At 42.8% G+C, this 18,535-nt stretch overlaps 1 protein-coding gene across 3 annotated transcripts in view; it reads left to right on the forward strand.

Moving 5' to 3' along the window:
• The window catches only part of SLC22A23 (solute carrier family 22 member 23), a 118,076-nt gene that overhangs the window by 17,483 nt on the left and 82,058 nt on the right, over positions 1–18,535 (forward strand). For all 3 annotated transcript variants that reach the window (XR_007888528.1, XM_051609803.1, XM_051609804.1), the window contains exons 2-3: positions 812–915; positions 6,123–6,277. Coding sequence is in view for 2 of the 3 variants with exons in the window: in XM_051609803.1 (XP_051465763.1) it covers positions 812–915; positions 6,123–6,277 (259 nt within the window). In the remaining variant the exon portion in view is untranslated. The remainder of the gene's footprint in view (positions 1–811; positions 916–6,122; positions 6,278–18,535) is intronic.

The following is an 18,535-nucleotide window of genomic DNA, read 5'->3' on the forward strand; positions in this document are numbered from 1 at the left end:
GAATAAGGCAGTGTCCTAATGACAAGGTGCCTGAAATGGTCCGTTTTCTCTTCCTTTAGACAGAAAGGGTAATATTAGTATTGAGGATAGCTTTAGTATGGAGATTCAGCCCTGGGCTGATCTCTGAGCTGTGAAATGTTGCTGTGGGAGCTGCTGTCCCATGGAGTTGTGTGGCTGCCCTGGACTCTTGGGCTGTCCTTCCTGGCTCCAAGCTAGGACCTGGCTTTTCAGACTTGGCCCAATGGGCCATGTCAATAGTCAGTCTTCATCCCCTTCCACTGCTTGGGGAACTGGGATGCTTTTTTGAAAGCAAAAGTATCTTGACCTTTTGTCTGTGGGAGCCTGGATCTAAAGGCCATCAGGGCTCTGTGGCAAAACTGCTGCTTTGGTCCATGTTTCCAAGCATTCCTGAGGTCAGTAGGAGAACTTGTTCTTCAATTGTGGGGTTTACTGCTGGTAGGCTTCTTGGGACTCTGGAAGCAGGGGTCTGGGGCTACTATGGTGAGATGCTTGGCGACATCAGTACTGCCATTGTCTAAGATCGTGTGGCCTGGAGAGGGGGAGATTTAAATGTTGGATGTTATCATTTTTTAATCAAGTGCCTGATAAAACTCACTGAAGTAAACAAGTCTTTAGGTTGCTTCTTGGAATCCAGGTTTTGACTTGAGGGGGAAGGCTTTCCTCTGCCATTTCTGTGCACTCATGCTAGGACTGAAATTTGAAAGAAGCTCTACACCAACATTAGTATGTTTAAACACACCTGAGAATAACCATTTGTCCTTTTTTTTTTCTTTTCTTTTCTTTTTTCCAGTGGGATCTTGTTTGTGATTCTGCCTGGAAAGTCCACATTGCTAAATTCTCCCTACTGGTAGGATTAATCTTTGGCCACTTAATAACAGGATGTATAGCAGACTGGTAAGTGAAGTCTTCTCATGCAATGTAACTACAAATAAATAACAGTAAAATATTAAGTATTGTTTTGATTTTCTTCTGCTTTATATTAATGAAGAACCTTTGCATGATGATTTTTTCAAGTTCTGAAAGGAGCACAATGAATAACCAGTTTAAAACTGTGTTAATTACTTGAACTGAGTAATTTATACCAAGGTAAATAACATTGAAATAAGTTATTTGATAGTTGACTTAGTTATTTCCTGCTGACAGTTTATTACAGCTGTAATGCTAGTAGAGAATGAAGTATTTTCTAATAATGTCAGTGAAGCCTTTGGTTTAGTGTTTGGTTTTTTTGTCTGGTTGTTTTTTTTTACCAAGAGGTAAAGCCAAAAGAAATTGGAAGCAGCATTGATTGGGCTGAGTACAAGCTTAGTGTAATGTCAGTCTTGTGCTTACGCTGTATTTTTCAGAGGGTAGAAGGCTGTTTTTTGCAAACCTTTCCATTGTTCTATTTTTAAAGCTCTTGTTAAGCAAACACTTCAATGGAAGGAATCGCTGACTTGTGTGTTGTTCATGTTGGGGTATTAAATTTAAACGCCTGGAGTGCAATTCCTTAAGTTGCAGTAGTGAAAACACTATTGGATACCCCAGTTATTCAGAGGGTTCAGCTTTTATTTAAAGAAAGGGTTTGGTAGTGCAAAAAAAGGGGGGGAAAAATTAAAAGCTTGACTCAAGGGATTTGAACTTGAAGCATCTGAAACAATAGCTCTGCAGTGCTGTCCCAGTCATTTCAGTGGCTTCCAGCACAGCTGCCAATGTTGGTGCTCCAGATTGTCTCAAGTTAACTCTTTTGCCATTCATTACAGCAGGAAAGAAGGAATAAAAAGAGTTGCCTATTAGGGAAATCTTACAAAGTCTGAGCAGCTCACCAGTCAGTTGGGAGAGAAAAGGCCCCCTGCAGATGTGCAGTAACTTGGCTCAAACATTTGTAGCAAAATTGCATCTTAGTTATTGAATACTTGCTAAAATTGTTTTGCCAAGTGAGGAATCATGACTTTTCATTGAAGTAGTGAACATGCATGATGAAATACACTTGAATTTGATTAAAATACCAAGGTAAAACAAGGGCTCTAACAAGACATAGAAAGTATAGTGGGGAAATGAATGAGGGACCTTGCTTGGTTTTCCTAAAAAGGAATCGGCGTGGAGAAAGTGGACTTATTCCCAAGTTAGGGAAATGCTGCTAAAATTGACAAATAAGTCACAACTAAGTGAACAACTTGTTGCTTAAGAGCAACTGGCTTCAAGAGAGAAATGTAGTAAGCAGATTTAATAGCTCTCTGCCACTGAAGGAAGAAGAATCCTGCTCTTCCATCCATTTCTGTCCCCAGTATGTACTTTGTGCTGCCACTTGCACTTTTTGGACCCCTCTGCAAGCTGCTTCATTGAGCTAATGCAGCATAAAATTACCCTGATATAGAAATTAGGTTTGATTTCTTGATTTTTTTTATTATTATTAATTTGGTGAGGTTAATGGAGCTTAAGGAGAATCTGGTTTCCAGCTGTGGTGTACAGGAGAAAATGGGTAATTTGGCTGCTGGGGGGGTGAGTGAGGCCCTTATCCTTTCTGGTCACCCATGAAAGGGCAAGGTTTGTTACCACCAAACCCAGTCCTTGTGCTCCTCTTCAGTACCCATCCTTGCCATCTGATGTGACTGACCCAGCAGGAGTCCTGTACTGGATACTCTTATTATCACTTAGCAGTAGCATTTGGGGTTGGCAAAAGAAGGCTTAAGTGGGATTTACTTAGTTGAAACTCAAGTTGTGATTAAATAGCTAAGGCAGGTCTTGTGTGGAGAGACAGATATAAAGGGGATTGTATCTGTAAAAAGAGAAAAATAACTAAAAAAAAAAAGGATGCCAGTACGAAGCAAGAGCAAGGGAGATAAAAAGTGTACTGTATATAAGCATTACAGACTTTAAAAATCTGTTTTTATTTAACTTATAAACCACTGTCCAGTTTAGATAATTACAAGATGCTTTGGGTTTTTGTAGCATTAGGGTTTGAGTCTTTGCTTTTTCAAATAAAGCTTTTAAAGCTGTCTGTAGCAAAGGTGTAGAGTGTATTAAGGACACTTGCTAAGTAAACCAGGTGCTCTCTGTTCAAAATACAGTAGGTGTGCGTGCTTGGATAGCTGTATGCTTGGATAGCTCTGTGTGGAAAAGCTATAGGAGGAAGGTCTGATAACATGTTTAGCTGTGTGAAAACCGTGTCCAAAGCCTGAATAAGTTAATTGTTAAAAAGGCAGGGCATTCCTGGCAGTTTTGCCAGCTTGAACAGAGGTTGCTGAGGTCTCTGTGGAAGGCTTCCTTCTGGAGGAGGCAGGCTTGGTGTTCATGTAGCATCAAAACAGTAGGTCTCTGCCTCTCATTGCCTGGTACTGCCCCTGCTTTGCACCTGCTCTGGTGCTTTATGGAGCCTTTGTGGCTGTTCAGGTTGAAAAATCTGCACAGAACTGCATGGGAAGAGCAATTTGAATGGCAGCAAGAACAAATCATAGTCTTCTCAGGGTGGCAAGGTGCATCCGTGGGAACAGGGAAGATCAGGTCTCGTCCTCAGACCCATCCCCTTTCCCCTGTGGTGCAACTCTGAGTATCTTAGTCTTTTTGATGTGTCTGCATATCACGTTATGCAGATTGCAGATTCTCCAAAAGCCTGGGGTTGCTTATATCCCTAGTTCTGTACCTGTGCAGGCAGCATTTAGCATTTGATCAATGTAATAGTATGCAGTGTAGGCTGAGACTTTTGTGGCACAGAAATCTCTCTAAAATAGTTTGGGTGGCAGCAGATAGCATCCTGGGGCTCTTTTGCCAGGGAGATTGTATATTGTTTATCACAAGTGTTTCTGTGTACAGGTAGTCAGATAACTCAGTCTAGACATAAAAGACTTTGTACTCTAAGACACCATCCTGTCAAAACACTGCTGGATCACCAAATACATGGCTGATAACTGCTCTGGAGTTTTGATTTTTGATTCCTGATTCTTCATTAGCAGCAATCATTCACTTGCATAACTTGTAAAATGTTGAAAGAAATTCTACATCCTAATGACTGATAACCTCAAGTGAAGAGACTGGGAGAAGGGGAAGTAGTGAACTGATACACGCCAAGCATGAGGTCTTTTTTAATCAACATCAGGGAATATCAGGTCAGGCTTGTGATGAGAATTAAGTTCCTAATTCTAAGTGTTTGCATAATGCCTTTCATCTGCAAAACACTTCCACAAATACTAATTAGTATGAATTACAGCTTGGGGGTTACGAAAACAGGGCTGGAAAAGTCTGCGCAGATCGCCGATAACATAGAGTTCACGGGTTTTTTTTTTCTGAATTCAAGGTTTCATATGAGATATTTCCCCTCCCTGCCCAAGTGCTTTGTGTTCCACAAGTATAAACTCTGAAGCACATGCAGCAATAGCTGCCCTGGTGCCATCACATTCCCAGTGTGCTGTGTATCACGAGGCAGTGATGTTGTGTTCCCACCCTGAGCTCAACAGCAGCTCATCTTCTGGTGGCCTGGGTTTGGACAGTGACTAAGAGCAGCCTGCTTTGACTGTGCTGTCTTCAGTTTGCATGTTGGTACTTCCTGTTTTAAAAACATGGAATGCTTAATGCCAACAAGTTAAATCTTCCAGGTGCCCCACAGGTGATGCTGCAGCTGAAAAAATAGTGAGCTTGTCCCCATCCAAGGAGCCATGACCTTGCCTTCTTAGGTGTGACTTTAAAAAAGCACAAATAGTGATACACATACTGTATCAGTCTTCTAGTCCCAAAAATGTAAAAAATTGTAACCATATCTCCTTTTCAACCCTTTACCTTAAGTTATTGATCTTGCTCCATTTTAAGTAAAGCTAAATGCATGCTTTTAATTGTGCATGCATATATGCAATATGCATTCTAGCTGCTGAAATAATTTAATGGAAACACTTCACTACCTGGAAATGGACTAAGTTGTGAGATTTAAATGCTTTTTATTGTGCTGACATTCCACCTGATGGCTGGCTTGCAGCTGACAGACTACTTTGAATGGATCTGTGAAAGCTGCCTACGAAAAGCAAGTTCATGTATTCTTTGTGGAAATGACATATGGAGCTGACTAAAAGGGATCCTCAGTTCCCCTGGAAAACTTGTGGGAGTTGACAAGTTGAAAAAATTTTGAAATCTCCACACAATTATCCAATTCTTGCTTAAAAATAGCCATGTGCTCTCGTGCTTCATATTATTCTCCTTAGACAGGAGGGGGGGGGGAAGGGAATGACAAACACTAAGCACATGAGTAAGAGATGTAAAGTCTCCTATTCCTTTGACATAAAAGGGCCAAGCTGCAGTAAGTGCCCCCACATTCAGCAGCATTGTAGCTCTTCCTCCTCACTGGTGCTGCACCAACACGTGCAACTACAGGTGGCAGCTGCAAAGGGGGACTGCAAACCCTCACGCCTACACTGCCAGTAATCATTTTTTGAGTGGTTTATTCCTTGCCTTCCAGTTGGGCTGGTTTTGCTGATCTTGGCAGCTGCTGTAGGGATGCAAGGTGGAAGGACTTGAAAGTTCACTGTACTCCTGGCGAGCCTTACTATCAGCTCTGTAAGGCTCAGGAAAGCAATGTGAGCCCTTTTTAATGCTTGGTCTGTTTGTTAGGCTTGCCCTCAACAGCGAGTTGTTTTTTTAAGCCTGCTTCTTGTGCAAATGAGACTGGGAAGCACATGTCTGTTGTGAAGAAGGGAGCTCTGCAATGAGCTCTGTGGCATTGTACTATGGAGAAATAGTAATATACCATGGTATATATAACACACAATACCATGTGGTCTACTGTGCTACTGCAGAAAGCTCTGATAAGTTGGTTTTAATCTCCAAGATATTAATTTATGGTCTTGCTGTAGTTCCTACATGTTTTCTTGTTCACCTTTGGTGTTTTGGAAACAATGTTTCAATCAAATGGTGATACATCACGTGCTAACCCTGCTTTATCCCATCAGAAGTGAACTTGTCTATGCAAAGCTGATGGAGTTTTAGTAAGCAGGAAAAAAAATGAGAAGAATGAAACAAGCATAAAAAATGGATGGTACAGAATGCATTACTTGTTTTCCTCTTTGCTGGTTGTTAGCTCCATTTAGCATTATGTCCATTCTGGCTTTTAACACTGTTTCTCCCTACTCCCTTATTTTTAGGGTTGGTCGACGGCCTGTACTGCTCTTCTCTGTCATATTCATTTTGATATTTGGACTGACTGTGGCACTCTCAGTGAATGTGACCATGTTCAGCACACTCAGGTTTTTTGAGGGGTTTTGCCTGGCTGGAATAGTCCTCTCCCTGTACGCACTGCGTGAGTATGCCTTCATCACCCATTCAAATGTGTCTTTATTGAGTATGTGGTTTCCTGTTCTTTGGCTGCCCATTTTCATCCAAACAGATCAAATCAGAATTGTACAGACTGAAAAAGCTTTAGCCTGAGTTTTGGCAAGAAGGTAGAGGTTTTGCAGCTACTTCTTTAGGTTTCTACAGAGCAGCCTGTAAAGCTGTTTTGAGAGGTCATTTTAAGAACTATAAGGCATTTTGGGTTTGTTTGTTGTTACTTAAACCTAGAAGTTATCTGTGCCGTGGCCATTGTGTAGTAGAAGTGGATTTCACCTTGCAGTATTGAGCTCAGTAAGACATTCCCCACTTTTGCTGTCTCTAGGGGTATGTATTCTGGCATTTCAGAAATTCCTCTGTTGCTTGCAGCAGGAGATCCCATGTCCCTGCCTCAGGATTGTAAAGTACAGGAAACACATGTGAGAAGAGCCTGAAGTCCTTTTATCTTTGTTATTGTTATTTTTGTCTGTTTTGGGGAGGGAGACAACCAGGAAAAACTTGGGGAAAAGCTTGTAAGAAATGTGTACATGCTCATATCTGGGGTGATGGTAAAATTGTAGCTAAAACATGAGTGATGCCACCAGTCTACTCTTGTGTCCATTGGATATGCTCCAGAGAGCTCTGTCTGCTTGTGCTTACTTGGCTGTTTGTAATTACCTAGTAATACCACATCAACTGAGGAAATCACAAAATGTTGCCCTTTTAATTATGACCCTTATTATCTGATTGTATCCTGGAAGTTGCTGTACAAATCTTCATAATTTTTTATTTACTTCCTATCATAGGTGTTATCTAACCCATTAGAATTTAGCATGGTATTCTTACATGATGTGGAGTGCTTTGTAGTAAGTTAGTTCTGATTTTTTTGTGGGCAACAAGGGGAAAGAAGCCTGACCAGAGTAGACAAGGGTCTGTTCTGTATTGTACTTCTTAGTTATTGCTCATATAGTACCCAAGATACATATTTTTTCATTCTCTGGCCTTTGGTCATGTAATCTCTATTGAGAATTTTTCAACAAAAAAATAAAACTACCACTGAAGACATTTACATTTCTATTGGGAAAGGGTTTTAACTTGTGTGGTTCCCATGGGAGGGGGCTTCAGCTATTACTAGCATGACATTCAGCTGGAAAGTAGGCCTATTGGGATTGCTTGCAGCCCACATGCAGCATATTAGTGTTTCTTGGTTGGTGGTTTGTTGGGGTTTTTTTGGTTTGTTTTAATTCTAAGAGTCAGGAAATTCATGACTTATTTAAAGATTTTGAAATCAAGTATTGTTATGTGGGCAGAAATAAAACAACAGGTAAGAATTTAAAAACTTCGGTGTCATAAATATCAGTTCTGTGATGGAACTAGTGAGGAACATCATCTGCCATGTATGAAGTCATCAGTTTCTTTGCCATCACATAGCTTGGTTGTCCCTCAATGCCTTTTTTGGCTGCTCAGTTTGTCAGTTTATAGAGAAGACAGAGTAGAGCTGGAAACATTAGTGATGCCAGCCAGAAGTAGATTGATCCACTACAGTATCCCTCGGGTGTATTCCCTTAGTGTCTCTTTGGGACAAAGCTAACCTCAGCTGTCTGATTTCCTTTGAGAAACTAGTCCTGAGGTCTCTCTGAGGACAAACCACATGTGCTTGTGACACAATCAGAGGAAAACATACCTAGCTCCTGGTGCATTTGTGTGAAGTAATACAAGCAGAAGCAATGTATTACAGAATCACATACTTTTTTGAGTTGGAAGGGACCTTAAAGATCAAGTTCCAACCCCCTTGCATGGGCAGGGACACCTTCCACTACAACAGGCTGCTCAGAGCCCCATCCAACCTGGCCTTGAACACCTCCAGGGATGGAGCCCCCACAACATCTCTGGGCAGCCTGTTCCAGTGTCTCACCACCCTTACAAGTACTTGTCAGGAGTACTTCAGTCTTTGAAGGAAATGTTGTCCTGAGTACAATCCTGAGTTATTTAAGTCTGATCTTCCGTTTACAAATTAATATTCTAAATAGGCGATTAATGGATTTTTAGTGCTTGTGAGGTACAGAGATTGACGAATCTTTATCTACACATTCCTGTCCTTCCAAATCACCATAGGTCCCCACAGCCTGGGCTATCTTCTGAGACAACCTTGGTTTCCAGAAGGAAATCTTAATGTGGCAGGTGTGTATTTCTGTCAAGATTTCATGAGGATAATGGTGTATCTTGACATCTGCCTCTAAGGAGCAAAACTTAGTGTTTTAATGTCTGATTATCTTGTAAATTTGATTTCTGAATATGGAATAAGGCCAGTTTGTGTGTGAGATACTACAAGTCTGCCATCTAATAACAGACTGAACGTCCCTGTTCATTGTGCTGGGAGATATTTCAAAATACTCGGGAAGCATAAGAGAAGGATGAATTATTTTGTTTGTTGCTCTCTTATATAACTAGCTTTTAAATGTGTATTTGTGTTGGGTTTAGAGTGTATACATGTATGTCTTTGTGTATAGGGGGTGTGTGTGTATATAGGACTTTGCCTATTAATGTGAATTTCTGTAAGTTTTACTGCATGCCTCTGAAAATTTTCATGATTGGAATATACTGTAGGTGCTGTATTTTTTTAACTGGCTCCTCATTTGGTTAGATAAAATTACTTTATCTCCATCTTCATGAAGGCTTTAAAACTGTGTTGGTAGGCCCTAATGTCACAGAATCTTGAAATGTTACTAAATAATCAACAAAGATCTGAAGACTCTCAGCCCTTCCTACCCAAGTTTTTAAAAAGACTGTTTTTGGTGTTTGGAGCTTTGCTGTGCAAAAAGCAAAAGTTGAGCTAGTGGTTTCGACTGTGTCTTTGGGTGTTTGTGTATTTATTCTTTCTTGTCCAAATAATTACTGATGCAGCAGAACAGTCATCCACCAAAAAAAAAAAAGAGGTCATATATATTGCAATGTGAATTAGTTGTGTAAAAGAACTCCATCTGTTGTGAGTTTTTCTTAGATAACTTTAATGATGTTTTAATTGACATCATCAGAACTTTATAGGGCTCTGTAGATATTTCCAGTTAGGTCTTCTGATAGTCTGTGGATGGGGAAGCTGAATTCTTTCCTCAGCTCTAGGCATCTTTTGGCTCTCTATAGCACAATGATGGGCTGTGGATAATGTGGGTGTCATGCAGGTCCTGTTGTCCACAGCTGTGCGTTCCTGCCAGCTGCCTGTGGGAGCATGACATGGTACCAAGGTCGTGCATGTTGTGGTACTCCTCTTGTCCATGGCTGTGGGACCTAGATGGGGTTACAGATATGGTGGGTGGTGTGGTAACCCCTTTGCCCATGGCTGTGAGCAGCTTCTGACTGGCTGTCTGTGATATGGCACTGCCAACATTGTGCCTGCTGTGACATAGCCCAGAGATCCTCAAGACTGGTGCACAGCCCACAGCTACCCAAGGGAAAGGGTTGGGGAACTCCTTTGCCCATGGTTGTGGGAAGCTCCCGGAAAGACCAGGATGGGGTAGAAGCGAGACCTCTCTTACTGGCTCTGTAGAGCATTGACAGCTCTCCCGCCAAGTGTGGAGGTAGGGCACAGCAGCAGCATCATGTTGTCATGCCCATGTCTCATCTGTGGCTTTCAAAGACAGGAGAAACAACCACAGCAGCCATCCTCTGTCACCATGAGCAGCCTCAGCCTCCCTGCCCACAGCAATGCCAGCCTGAACATCAGGAAATGCTTTTTCACTGTGAGGGTCACCAAGCACTGTTAGAGTTTGCCCGGAGAGGTTGTTGAGTCTCCATCCTTGGAGGTACTGAGAACAACTCCTCTGGGCATTGTCCTGAGCAACCCACTCTGGGTGGCCTTGCTTGAACAGAGGGTTGGACGAGGTGACCTCCAGAGGTTCCTGCCAACCTCATTCAGTCTGTGATTCTATGAAATGCTTTACAGACTAAAAACGCTAACAGAGTCCAGCAACCTCAAAGTGAGAATTTGTGTTGACCTTAATTGTTTTTTACTTCCCAAATGTAAAGTTCTGTTGTATTACATGTAGGGAGGTTGTGTGTGTCTGATTCTTTAGCCACTTTTCGAGGTAATTACTCACAATGTCTAGTTGATGTCAAATTTTAAAATATGTATTACAGCACATCGCTCTCTATCTATTGCTTCTCCAGAGCAAGTCCCAAAATTCTGTTTTTCCTTTTGACTTTTACTAGTGGGTTTTTGGGGGATGGAAAGATATAGTAATTACCTCTGTAAGGAGGAGACCTTCTTGCTTCCACAGGTACCTGAAAGGAGACTGTAGCAAGGTGGGAGTTGGTCTCTTCTCCCAATTAACATGAGACAGAACAAGAGGAAATGAGCTCAAGTTGTGCCAGGGGAGGTTTAGATTGGATATTAGGAAAAATTTCTTCACTGAAAGGATAATTAAACACTGGAATAGGCTGCTGAGCAAGGTGGTTGAGTCTCCATCCCTGGAGGTGTTTAAGACAACGTTACAAATGTGGTGCTTCAGAGCATGAAGGACATCAAGGTGCTGGAGCATGTCCAAAGAAGGGCAATGATGCTGGGCCTTGAGAACAAATCTTATGAGGAGCGGCTGAGGGAACTGGGTCTGTTTAGTCTGAAGAGAAGGAGGCTGAGGGGAGACCTCACTGCCCTCTACAACTACTTGAAAAGAGGTAGGCACTGGTCTCTTCTCACAAGAAACTGGTGACAGAACAAGAGGAAATGGCCTCAAGCTGCACCAGAGGAGGTTTAGGCTAGACATTAGGAAGAACTTTTTCACTGAAAGGGTTGTCAGGCATTGGAACAGGCTGCCCAGGGAAGTGGTTGAGTCACCATCCCTGGATGTGTTTAAAAGTCATCTAGATGTGGTACTTGGGGATATGGCTTAGTGCTGGACTTGGTAGAGTACGGTTAATGCTTGGACTTGGTGATCTTAAGGTCTTTTCCAACCAGAATGATTCTCTGATTGCAACTGAAGATTTTCATGGGGAAATGCCGTCTAAATAAAAGTTTAGTTATGGACCTTCTGAGATCAGAGTGAGAGAGGGCATATGTCACCTTAGATCAGACAATAGCTTGCCAGACAAAGCGTTCATTCAGCAGACGGGAGATGCTGTTTAGTTCATGCTCTGCTTGATCAAGAGCAAGGGTTTCAGTCTGATATTTTTTCCTCCCTCTGTAATTCAAGTGTTTGCTATAACAGCCACATGTCAGTGTCCATTGCAAATGGCAGCTCTCTGGATAGACAATGCATGAATAGAGCTAGGAGAGTTCTGTGTGAAATTAGCTGCAGCCTGAACACCAGTGCACTTCCATAGAAGTGAGAAAATGTGAAAGATGCAGCACCTTCACCCTTGGTAAATCTTCTGACCTCCTGACTGGGGAGGTGAGGATACTAGATTTTTCTGTATTAAATATTTTCATTTAAACAAACAAAAGTTATCATCTTGGTGTAGAGTTGTGAGAGAGGTTTCATCCCTAAAATCCTAAGAGAATGGGAGGAACAGGATTTTTTGTTGTTGGCTTTGATTTTTAGTACTCATAATCTGTTACGTTTCCTCTAAATTTCGATTTACCCTTTCTCTTTCTGCTGCAATAGGTAGCATGCCATTGCACTCCTTGGTGAAGTCATCTTTTGTTTCATAGCCCCTCTTCCCTTTCTCTTAATGGCCTTGATTTCTTCCCCTGGAGGTCTGTTGCTCCTGAATTCCCGGCAGGCTGCCGTGAGTGGAACAATAGAAAGTGGAAAGTTTGATCTAATGACACAGTCATTAGCTGAAGTTTTCCAAGCTACTGTGCAAAAGCAAACTATATAGGCTTGCAGAGCCTGCAAAGGTAATTAGCCTGCCACAGGGATCCTTTTACAGTGTTGAGCTTGCTAGTTGTGCTTGGATTTACGTCCTACCTAAGGGAAATTGTAAATCAGTCCTGGATGCTTTGGGAGTGGGAAGAGCACTGAAGTGCTGTCTTTAAAACAGAGTTACCAAGGTTGAGCTGCCCTCACCATTCAAACCACACTCCTCTTAATAGCCTCACTCTGTTTTGCTACCTATCTGTCAAAAGGTGCAGCCCAGGGACAAGCCTCACCTGCGAGGCTGGGGACAACACTGAGCCTGAGCTGCCTGTGCTCCTCTGTGGGCTTTCCTCACTGTTGTAGTGAGCTTGCTTCTTGTGGCCTCCCAGTGCAGTCTCTTGCCTGGAGTTACTACGGAGTTACCTAAAGAAACCAGTTTGGGATGTTTATTTGTTAAGCTGAAAAGTTTTCCTGCAGCTGCTGTAGTTTTGTTGGAAAAGATGTTTCAGGTGAAATTTCTAGTGAACCTGCAGGAAGAGACACACTTGGCACAGGTGGTGATTCTTGTTGCAGAGGAGAAATGAACCTGGGGCTTTTTCTCCTGCTTGCTGCGGGTCATTGCGTCATCTAGGACAATGAAAGGCAGTTAATCCTCTTCCACTGAACAAACACATGCAGCTTTGAAAGGCTTTTGTTTCATGCTGATGTGAGGGTCAGGGGGACCTTTACTTTTTCCAGAAGTGGTTTGCAGCCCAGTATCCAACCTTCAACTGGTTCTTTTGCTCCTGAGCAGCTAGCAAGTCTTATGTGGTGAGGCACCAGCGAGGTCCTCAGGAAGCTCTCCCCATGAGGGCAGAGTGGCTCTCACTATGCCACACCTGGCAGTTATCTGATGCCCAGAGCTGGAGCTGTTTGCTGTGATATGATGGTTAGGTTCCCTGCGGTGTTTGCTGAGCAGCTTTCTGCAGAAATGGGCTGCCCCTTGTTGGAGCAGAGTGCTGGGAGTGGAGGCAAAACCTCCCAGAAAGAGAAATGGTGGAGGTGTGCCAAGGAGCTCTCTGGCTACAATGGTTGGAAGGGAACCTTTGGCCTGTAGAATATAGATGTAGAAAGAGTGTAGATAGGGGGGCTGGAGGAGGACTGGTTGTTTAAAAGAAAGTAGGGGAAAAGCTGAGGAGGTTTGAGTTTACTGATTAGTGTGGAAAGCACCAAGGCCAGTTTTGTGAAGAGTTTGCTTTGGCCAGGAGTGAGGCAAAGAAGTGTGGGGGCCCTGAGCCAAGGACACATGTGCCTGAACAATGCCTCAGCTGGTATCTGTGGGCTCATACAGCTGTCAAGGTGTGTCGTTCTTACTGCAAAAAGCTCAGCTTGCTGCTTGCAGCTCACATGGGACACAGTACACTCTGGCAAATATGGAAGTCGTGGGAGAAAGCAAGTGTGATTATCTGGAGGGTGGGGTGGATGTTGCTTCTGGGTCACTTTCGTCTCTCTGGGACATTGCCTCAGCCATGACCCCAGAGCAGCCTTTTCCTGTGTGCTTCTGCAGAAGGCCAGATGCTGCAACTGACTCGGCTCAGGTCCCTTCCTCAGGGCTTGCTTTCACCAGCTGACATGAGCTGATGCAAGAAGTCTCATGGCTGAAGGCAGGAGTTTCCTCTCCCTGTTCTTCCCCTCTCGCGTCACATGCTGCTGCCCAACTCATGCTGGCACCAGCATCTGCCCGAGCTCTCTCCAGGGGAAACCACCCTTCCACCTTCCTCCTGGAAAAGACTGTGTGTGCTCTTGTCAGTGGGATGCACCCACTGGTCTTGTCTTTTTCCTTTGGGTGATCTTCTGCTGGGCATCACATGTCTTGCACTGCCTGAGCCTAGGGAAGAGAGCACTAGCATGGCCCCATGCTGTACAGGGCCAGTTAAATGGGTACAGAGAAAAATCCCTTCCAGCTGATCACTTCCTGTGCTGTGCCTGTCTCCTCCCCTGTGTCCTTGCTTTTGTCACTTTCTGGAGTCAAAGCTAGGATGCTGATATTAATTCAACTACTAAAGGGGTATGGGGGCAGAGGGGTGGGGGAAGAGAACATTTTTCCAGCAAATCCTCCTGGCAGGCTTAACAAGCCTCCCATGAAAGCGTCGTGTGCCATCACTAATGTCTACACCTGAGCTCAGACAGTGCAAGCCATGGTGCGGATTTGCACGCTGTTCAGCAGTTTCATGGGTGACTGAGCTACAGATTACGCTGCAAAACTAGAAAGTCTAGACTTGAATGAACTGGTAAATAGTCTCTGGAAATAGCTTTGCTGAAAGGGAAACATCATCATCTCAGGTTGGAGTGAGGAAGCAGGTGTGCCCCTCTAATGTGTAGTAACAGGATGAGTAGGCACCTTATTCTCATGTTAGGAGGAAAGAGGTAGAAACACTGTTGAAAATCATAGGTTGTGTTTCAAAAGCCTGGAGAAGCTTGACAAAGGCTTCCAGACTGGTTAAGATGTCCAGCTGTGATGTATCTTTCTTATTTATAGCTAGGTCAATCTAACCTGCTACTCCTGTAAAATGTACAGGCATCAATCTGAGAGAGGATAAACATAGCTTCTTAATGGTTTTAGTTTTCCGTGACATGTTACGTGGAAAGGTAGAGTCGTGTGTTGGAAAGGTAGAGTCGTGTGTTAGAAAGCTTGTTCCAGGCTTAAGAATGAACAAATGCCAAAATGGAGCATGGAAGTCTCTGGATGTTGGGCTATAGTAATGCCAGATTTGTAAAATAATATTGCTTCCAGTCAGCTGTCAATATTTATCTCTTTTTTTTCCTCTCTCTTCCCTTTCCTTCCAGAAGTGTATAGGCTCAGATCCTAAAGCTTCCCAAGGTTGTAATAACCATCTCCCTTGAGGCTTGCATGGTCTAAACAATATAATTGTTTGATTTATTCTCCATTTTCCTCTCCTGGCTCTTCAGTAGCAGCCATGGCCTCAGCTAGGCAAAGCAGGTGAAGCACTGGGAACTGCAGGCTCTGAAGCTATTCTGTGTAATCTGAACCAGCTCAATAAATAACTCGGCAACACGTTCCCAAATCGAACAATGTGGAAAACATCTGAATGCTTTCCAGTGCATTGACATGTGCTTTAGCTCTGCAGTAACATGCAGTTCTCTCTGCTGACAGGTCTGTGATAAGATCAAGGTTGTTAAGCTACCTACCTTCTGTTGGTGTAACCAGCCTTCCCTTGCTTTGAGTCACTTGCTGCAGACCTAGTAGGAGTGATCACAGAAGGATCGACAGAAGGGCAATCTTATTGGGTCACCCTAAAGTGAACGTTAATTGTTAAATGATAAATCTTTGTTTAAAGAGCAGCCACAGGCTGTCCTAATGTTGAAATGAGATGTGAGCTTCTGGAAACAACACCTCTGTATTTTCACCAGCTTTGTGCAAGAACTGTTAAAAAAAATATTATGAAGTAGGAACACTCCAACTGCTCAAAAATAGGACTGTGCATGCCTTTTATCAAATGCCTGGGGGCTCAATTTATAAAAGAGTGGAAAAGGTTATTGGAATTACAGTACTTTCCTTGTAAGTATAAATCTTCCTTGCTCTACATTGCTTGCTTCGGTACAATCAAATTATGACTCCTCGTATAATCTGTTGACCTCTTTCTCCTCAGTACTTCACTGAATGTCCTTTGCTCTTCTGACACTCAGAGTGGGTATAAGCTCTTCCACTCACATGGTGTCTGCAATTAGGGCATGGGCTGTCATCCTTATTTTAACCCCTAAAAACTGTTCTGGAGCAGAGATGTCCTCTAAGTATTAAGATATTGTCCAAAATCCTGGAAAAACTGTACTATTTGAGGCAGTCTGTTTGAAATGAATGCCAAAGGAGAGTAAAAGGAGGATCTTTCTAAAGCTCTTTGTTGGGGTTAGATGATGTTTTGTTAATGCAGAAATTGCAGCAGGATCTAGTTTTAGTCAGTTTTTCCATTTCATTTGCTGAAAATAGTGTGCTCTCAATGTGACCAAAAAGCCTAAGGAATTAATTTTACTCCAGGTATTTTTTTTTATAGGACTGATCAATTCAGAATGCAGCTAAGATGCAGCATTGCAATTGTTACACTTGTGATGATGACCGTTAGAAGAGATTAGAGTACACTTACAATTTCTCCAGCCCAAAACCGAGCTTGCATTTGCTACTTAAAGTGTCTTAATTATTCCAGGCCAGCTCCGGCAGTTTCAGTATGCTCAGTATGCAAAATGTTACCTTCCCTCATGCAAATACTTGTAGCTCTAACTCTTCAGGTCACTGCCACAGAGAGGAAATGGGGGCAGCTCTTCTGCCCTTCCAAATTCCTTTGCATTGTCTTGGCTGCTCCTACACCCATGGCTTCAAATTACAAGGAGGTGTTTAGGATGGGCGTATAGTTAAACCCAGAAGGTTGCCTTTCACCTGGAGCTCTTTGGTTCAGCCAAAGCGATGTTAGAGCCTTACTGTAAGCATAAATTATGAAAGTGTTTGTTCCCTCTGATTTTTTTTCTTTTCCCCTCTCCTTGTTTTAAGGCAGCTGCTAATGGCTTTTCCTTGCTGTGGAGATCCAAGCTAGTGTTCAGCGTGGTGGAGGTTTGCTGGTAGCAAAAGCTTCGCATAACTCGTGTGCATGCATCCGTGCAAGCCCTCTCCGAAGTGACTGATGCTGCCGTGGGGACGTGGGTGGTCTGTATCTCCAAGAGCCCTTCAGCTGCGGTGCAGCAGAGCAGCACCCTGGCTTGCCTCCCTCCTGGGAGCGGGTCTCCACAGGGCTTCCAGGGAGTCCTTCCCGGCAGGAGACGTGCGCTCCACGGCTGCTGCCAGCTCTGCTCCTTCTCACCAGCAGAACTGAAGTGCGGAGCCTCCCTGCTATGACCTGCCCCTGCCTGGGCTCCAATTGCTCTGCTTACTTTGGCTGGGAAACAGTTTCCTACTTTGTAGCTACAAGGGTTTGCTAGTGCAGCAATATTCTATCACTGGTTTGTGTCTGATATTGTTGCAGGTTTATGGTTAATCCTGTACTTTCATGGTCTGAGAGGTGTGTTGTGGGTTTTTTCCCTAATATATGCAAGTGGTTTGTAGACAGGGATGTAAAAGGTCTGTCAGTTGTGATTTTTTTAATATCGGTTTTTTCCTCTGTGAACTGAATGTGTTGCAGAGAGCATCAGAGAGAAGTTATACATATAAAGCCTATTCTGCTAAGTCTGTTGGCTTACTGAGTTTTAGCTATCCTGTTCCTCAGCTGTGTCCTTATACTTGGCAGAATTTGAAAACGGGTAGAGCTAGTGTTGGAAATGAGATGGGCAGCAGCAAGCTCAGGAGCTGCCTTTAAGGTAGTCAGCGTACAGGGTTGGATTTTATTTTTTTTTCCCCAGCTGCTGCTTCCAGTGAGGCACAGGCTTATGGACATCTCTCTTGTGTGCATGTGTTAACTTTCTGCTGCAAAAGGAAGCACACATAGTTCATAAATCACTTACGAATGAATAGCGATTTACTTCCCTTTCCTGCCTGTCCCTGCAGGTTAGATCATCAGGAAAAAGCAAGCCGAATTATCGTGGCAACAGGATGTGCATAGAGGAAAAACCATGTGTGTGAGGAAGGTGAATTTGGGAGTTATCTATAGTGACTTGAATATTCAAGTGCAGCAACAAATGTCAGCACACAAATTCACATAAATATTTATGTACCTTCCAAGAGGAACCGTAATTTAACAAGACTATCCAAATTTCCATCCCCAGTCACGCAGACATGAATGCAATTTTTTTTGCTTACAAATAACATAACCTCATGGGGTTTTTACTAGTTCAAGTTAATTGAATTTCACTCAAAGCATGACATTTGCAGGCAGCTTTTGTTGTAGTATTTCCATAAATGCATATTATTTAGTCAGGTACAATAAAAAGTTCACTTTTAAAATTCTTTGTTGTATTTGTTGCCAGTCTGCAGAAATCAATCTTACATGCTGTGCCCAGTACTCATATCCCTGTTTTTTCTTTAAAGAAAACTGCTTTATGTTGCAATGAGGATGAATTTGTTTATAAGACATGTACTTCTGTTGCTGATAGACCTACAAGTATGGGTTATGTTTTTGTCTTTAAGAACAACTGGTCCTTTCTTAATTGAATTGTACATACACTTATGCAGTTTTTGGAGATTAGTTGAGACACAAGTGTTTGTTAGTATCTTGAAAACTTGTTTGCTCACATTCTTTCAGTTCTGGTTATGGTATGAATCGTGAGAGAAGAAAACAGTTTATTGAAGTCTAATGAATGATGTGCAAATCTCTGCAAGCACTACTTCAGTTTTGCTTGTATGAGCTGTATGTCTGCTTTAGTCATCCACACATTCAGTAAGGAATCTTTCCACTGTAGTTAATCCTGAATTTTGGCTTGGCAATAAAACAGGTAAGATCTTAGAGGAAAGAAGGGTTTGAAGAAAGCTCTGTGGGTTG

This window comes from Apus apus, chromosome 2 (genome assembly GCF_020740795.1).
Source record: "Apus apus isolate bApuApu2 chromosome 2, bApuApu2.pri.cur, whole genome shotgun sequence".
Taxonomy (NCBI): Eukaryota; Metazoa; Chordata; class Aves; order Apodiformes; family Apodidae; genus Apus; species Apus apus.